Consider the following 6,420-nt stretch of genomic DNA (forward strand, 5'->3'; position numbering starts at 1 on the left):
TTATATTCAAAGCAATACAATTTTGAAAAAGCTCAGTGGACAGAAGTGAAAAGAATGATTAAAAAGTTGAAATTAGAGAATAGAGAAACTCTTTATTGAAAACCAGATACAAATCTTACAGACAAAATACTTGAAGAAGAGCAAATTTAATCACTAAGATTATTTTTTCAAGTGTAAAAAATAAATTATATTCCATTGAAAAGAGTCTTTGAATTCTCTAAGCCTTGGTGGAATGATGAGATTTCAAATAAAAGAAGACATTTAGCTAGAGTTAAAAGAAATTGAAAAGAAGATCTTGCCTTATTTGAGTATTTAAAGAATATTAGAAATGATTATTTCTTGATAATTAAAAAAGCAAAGACTGATTGTTGGAATAACTTTCTAGAAAATGCTCAGAGAAAAGAGATCTTCAAAGCTTTCAGATATACAAAGTCAAAAACAATGTCTAAACTATCAACATTAACTTATAATTTTCAGAATGAGGAAATTATAGCTAGCTCATTTGAAGATAAAGATTTCCATCATCAAATAATTCAACTGAGGTTTGTTCTTTGCAAGAAGATAATGAATATGAACATGATAAGAAATGGGAATGGCCTGACTTAACTGAAGATGAATTAAAGACAGCTATTTTTTCATCTTCAAAGGTCACAGCAGTAGGAGCTGATAGTATAAATCATTTAATAATTCAAGAGCTTTATTCAGTACTAAAAGATGAGCTCTTTGAATTGTTCTCAAATCTTTTGAAATATGGGTATCATCCTAAGTGCTGAGGCATGCTGTTGGAGTTATTCTGTCAAAACCCAATAGAAAACCAACTATTCCTAAATCTTATAGAGTGATATAGCTGCTGAATTGTCTGGGAAAAATTTTGGAAAAAATAATTGCAACTAGACTGTCTTTTCTATCTACTACTACTGATTTATTATATGATGATCAGATGGGAAGTAGAAAGCAAAACTCAGCAATTGATGCAGTTTTCTCTGTAGTTCATGATATTCAACTTGCAAAGAATGAAAAAATGGTTACAACTGCAATGTTTATTGATATAAAAGGTGCATTTGATTGTGTTTCACTTTCTCAAATGATTAAAACTTTGATAGAACTGAGAATGCCAAAGTCTCTCATTAAGTGGGTTGTCTGTTTCATGTTAAAAAGAACTATTCAGTTGCCTTTTGATGGAATGAGACAACATATAACAGATATTGAGATAGGAGTTCCTCAGGGTTCCCCAGTCTCACCCATTTTATTGGCTATATTTATCAAGTTTCTGTTTATTGATAGACAAATGGCAATTATAGTGAGAACTCCAAGCTATGTGGATGATTTGGATCTAATTGTAAACTCAAAATCAATTGTAAATAATTGCAATTTGATTGAGCAAGCAGCAACTGAAATGATTGAAAAAGCAAAATTAAAAACCATCGTTTTTGATATGGATAAAACTGAATTAATTCATTTTTATCCAAATTTCAAAGAAAGAGATACTGAAGTTAAGCTTTTAAATCATTCAGTTAAACTAAAAAATTCAGTTAGATAGCTTGGTGTCTGATTAGATTCTCAGTTAAATTTTAAATCTCATGTTGAGATCAAAGTTGCAAGTGCTGAAAGAATCTTAAACAGTATTTTTCAAATACTGAGAAAGGCTTGTCTTTTCAAGCAATGAGACAATTATATATTGCTTGTATAAGCTCTGTTTCAGACTTTGCAGTTCAAATATGGTGGAAAAATCAAAAGAGTTTTGTAGAGAGGTTTCAAAAGATTCAAAATTCAGCTTTAAGAAAAATATTGGGGGTATTTAAAACCTCTTCAATTAAAGCCATGGAGATTGAAGCCTCTCTACCACCACCACAAGTGAGATTTCATAAAATCTGTATGAATTATGCTCTCAAAATTATGAAGTTGTATCCCAATCATTCAATTAGAAAAAGAGTCTCAACTTCTTTTCCAAGTGAATCAACTGGAGTAGATCTGAATTGGGAGTCATATTTTGATTGGAATGAAATAAATTCATCTGATAATTCAACATCTGTGCAAAGAAAGAAGATACCATCTCAGTTATTTAGAATTTGCTCCATGATAAAAAGCGGTTTCTCTAGTTAAATGTGGAGAAAGTGGTCTTTGAAAATCTCTCTCCTTGGAAGAAAGATCTTGTCAGTCTTATTGATTTAAATATTAGTCAACTTTCAAAAGAAGTTCAGACTGAACAACATCTATATCTTCTAAAACAAATGAAAAACAAAGCAATTCTTATATACACTGATGGCTCAAAATGTGAGAAAACAGGCAATCTTGGAGCTGGAATAGCATATTCAGAAAATGATAAAAACTATATTCTTGATTGTTGGCAAATTGGAAAAGAGTCAGAAGTTTTTAATGCTGAATTATTTGCAATTTCAAGAGCTTTCAAATTGGTTGAGATGAAGATTGAACAATGGAAAAGATTTGAGCATATTTGGATATTCTCTGATAGTCAAGCTGGGCTTAAAAGACTTCAAAGTAATAAAATCAGCAGTGGACAGTCAATGCTAGAGCTGATTTTGAAAAGTCTTCAAAATATTCAAAGAAAAATCTCATTCAGTTGTTCTATTCATCTTCACTGGGTGCCTGCTCACATGGGTATATATGGCAATGAAATGGCTGATAAAGCTGCACCACCTCATTTTCATCCCCTCATCATCTCCTCACCCTGCCGTATAATCTCCTCTATCTACCCCTTCTGTCAATCCCCTCTACCCCCTCCTGTCACTCCCTTCTATCCTAACAGCGCCTACTATCTGTCCCTCCCTTCTTCCTTTCTTTTGTTACTCTACTTTCTCTAATTCCTTTTCCTTTGTTCCCGCTCCCATTGCAAGGAACAGCTCTAGCTGACTTGCCCGGTACCCTGCAGATGAACAGGATAGTTAACACCACTGTGCACAAGGTTTTTCAAGGCGCAGTGGGGTTTTCCTAGCTAGACATATGGTAGCAGAACCGCATATCCATTGGATGAAAGCGGAGTATAATAAATAATAATAATAATAAAGCCAAAATGGAAAGCTTGCTCAATAAAATGTAAAAAGAAACTTTTTGCTACAATAATGCAGCTAAAACTTGGACATGGTTATTTTAAATCATATTTAACAAAGATTAGAAATGATTTAAGTGATTTATATTCAGATTGTCAGTTATATGAAAACCCAGAGCATCTTCTTTTACTTTATACAAAGCATACAGAGTTAAGATTGAGATTGAGAGAGAAGTTTGAATTGACACAGTTAAATTTAAAACTTTTGTTCAATACAAAAACTGGAAATGAATTCTTGATTGAATATTTGAAAGAATCAAATATTGCTACAAGATTTCAATTGAATAGTTTGATCTGATAATGAATTCAATTTTTGTTTTTCTTTTTTTCTTTTGTTTCTATGTATTTGCTTTAATTTTTGTTTTTGTTTTTATTTTTATTTGGTTACTTTTGGTTTTGACTTGTTTTGAAAAATTTGATTTGTGAATGCTTTCTTTTCTTTTAATAGCTGCTGTTTTTTATACTTTTTATTTCATTTGTTTTAAATTGAATGTATTAATCTGTTGTCATTCTTTTGACATTCTTTTTAAATTGAATAGTTTGGATAGTTGTTTGATTCTGGGCTGGAATTCTGCTATTGCATGTATTAAATTGACTTTGTATATTAGCTTATTCTTAAGTTGAAAAATCCTGGAGTACTTCAGGTAGATGTCATAGTCACTGACTGCATGCATCTATAATGGAAGAATAATAATAATAATAATCTCATTTAAGTTCATTATATTTTTCTATAATGATGGGTGGCTGTCAGTTGAAGGTTCTTTGTGAGGGGAATGAATCCTCCGCTGAAGATCGGAGCAGGTTTGTATGAAAGACTTTGTAAATGTCGTTGAGTTGATAATTATATATGGTCGGAACCTTCATCACAGTATATTTGATGTGATGATAATTTAATGTATATGAGGAGCAGTTCATTCTTATATTCTGGAAATTTAATTAAATTTTATCTTTTACATAATATCAGATTGCAGAACTTCTTCTGATGTTCATTTAATTTTTATAATTTTATTAAATATTGATTATGAAAGTCTCTACAGATGCTCCTGCAAAAAGTTTTGTCTCGCCCTACTAAGCACTAAAAACGCCACAATTTTCTTCTTAACACTGAAGATCCTGTATCTCATTCTTTTATTATCATTCAAATTAATAAGCTACAGTGTAATTAGTGAAGTCTTCCTTCCTTATATTCATTGCCACCTTCTAACTCTATAACCTTTTTAATATGAACAGGAATCCGCTCTATCCAAGCCTGAATCTGCTCCTGTGGTAGATCCCTCCATGTTCTTTCCCATATTGCTATAGCTGCTGCCCGGTTCTGTGGAGCTCCTTTGACAGTTGTTTTTCGTTTCATCCAGGTCCAAGCAGGTTCAATCATATTGAGATCTGGGGAATTCGCACACCAGAGCATCCGTTGAATGTGATGAATCTCATATATATGATGTTAGATATAGTGATCATGAGCAGGAGCTCGATCCTCCCGGACAATGGTATTTGGACGTTCTTTTTCACACTCATTGGCAAAGGGAAAGAGCTTTAGAAGAAGGATTTTGACCTGATATCGATACCAATCAATTCCATTACTTTTGCCACGGGATAGCTTGCCTGTCTCTTTCTTCCACTTCCATATTGGTTGAGGTCCTGGCAGTTGAAGGTTTAAACATCGTATTCTATTTTGAAGCTCCCATTCTGCTTTCTTAATTGGTTCCATCATTTCATTAAGAGAATCTATATCCTTTACTGACTGAGCCTTTTCTTGAGCAGTTTCCGGACTCCAGCAGTGACAGGGACCCTTTTTATCATATGAGAAACAACCCCAGAATATGAACTCTGAAGACCCCTTCCATCGCTCGTGTATGCAACTTCGAGAAAATCTTTCCTTGGAGGTTCTCCAAATTCGATATCCTCTACAGTAATGAAGCAATATAACAGATGTCTCATCTGACCATATAACTTTTTTCCAATCTTCTAGAGTCCAATCTTGATGATTTAAACACCACTGAAGTCGTTCATGTTTCATTTTATTGGTCAAGCCAGGTTTTCGAGTAGGTTTGGTCTTTTTCATGCCTGCTTTTCGCAAGATCTCAGTGTTGGGTGCAATATTAAAGCCCTCCTCACTGAGTTCAAGAGCAATATCAGCACAGGATTTCTCCCGTCCATATCGATTTCAGCGCACCTTCGCTAATACTTGCTCTCGAATAGAAGAAGTCTGTTTTGTAGGTCTGCCACTGCGGGGGGCATCTTGAAGGAATTCATCACGGATAGTAAGATAGAGGAGATCAGGGTTGAAGCCACGTTCAAGAGCTTTGGCATATATATGGTTGATTTGGCGAGCAGAGAGATTTGTAATATTCATGATCTCAGTGGTAGTTTTTGCAATATAAGGTGATTTGAGAGCCACCACGAGCGCCCGAGTGGCGATATCAGTATTGGAAGCCAGGATTGAAAGCAGCACTGATGATGAAAAGATAACAAACTGAGGCAATAAAAACTAGGTGGGAGCCTCTTATATTTTAAATGAGGGGTAGTTTTATTACATTTTAATACTGTGGTGATGCTCACTATCGAATATAGCGGTTTTTTAATTATTTTGGCGAGACAAAAATTTTTGCAGCGGCTTCTGTACTCATTTATGTGCTTTTTTATAAACTTGTTTACAATGTTCTCTGCCACTTGTATGAAGCTGCAGATGTATGTGGTTTTTCAGAGATTTTCAGAAAAGTTTAGAACTTTTAAATTATATTCATGCAGAAAAAAGAATGAGCTTTTACTTATTATAGCAAAATCTCAGCTGTTAATCATAATCTCGGTGTGTGGCAGCGGATGGCTTCAATTATTTTATATATAATTGCAGAATTTATAAAAAATGTTTTTTACTGTTTGTATCATTCTCTCTGTGCCTTCATCAATCTCTGAATGATACACTGTTGACAGTTATCACTCAATTCCTAGCAGGTGATATATGCAGGTTTAAATTGCACTGACAAATTGACTTGTCTCTATCTGATACAATAGATAAAGGCAGATTGTGTATACAATAAAACAAGCTTTTGATAAAAACATCTGCAACTACTTCAGCATCTATTTTGTCACAGAGTTGCAGTATTACATCCTTGCTGAGCTAATTGACAATGACTAAAATGTTTATAGAACCTCCATTTTCAGATAGAGAAATTGCAAAATTGATTGCTATATCACATCAGATTCATTCAGAGACAGACAGAGGTTTTAACATTTCTTTTCATTGTTTGCACTATACTGTTACTGAGTCACAGTGATTGTAATTGTGTACAAATTGATGTATGTTTTTAAAGGATTATTATTATTATTATTATTATTATTCTGTTATACGTGGG

General features: G+C 33.4%; 1 protein-coding gene across 1 annotated transcript; it reads left to right on the forward strand.

Annotated features, from left to right (window-relative positions):
* Window positions 1-3,800: 3,800 nt before the first annotated feature.
* HCAG_06898 (predicted protein) lies at window positions 3,801-5,453 on the forward strand (the record flags this gene model as incomplete). Its single annotated transcript, XM_001539243.1, has 5 exons — window positions 3,801-3,872; window positions 4,298-4,333; window positions 4,826-4,844; window positions 5,037-5,109; window positions 5,285-5,453. The coding sequence occupies 5 exons, from the start codon at window positions 3,801-3,803 to the stop codon at window positions 5,451-5,453; spliced, it is 369 nt and encodes a 122-aa protein (XP_001539293.1).
* Window positions 5,454-6,420: the final 967 nt, after the last annotated feature.

This window comes from Histoplasma capsulatum, genomic scaffold, assembly GCF_000149585.1.
Source record: "Histoplasma capsulatum NAm1 scaffold_6 genomic scaffold, whole genome shotgun sequence".
Taxonomy (NCBI): Eukaryota; Fungi; Ascomycota; class Eurotiomycetes; order Onygenales; family Ajellomycetaceae; genus Histoplasma; species Histoplasma mississippiense.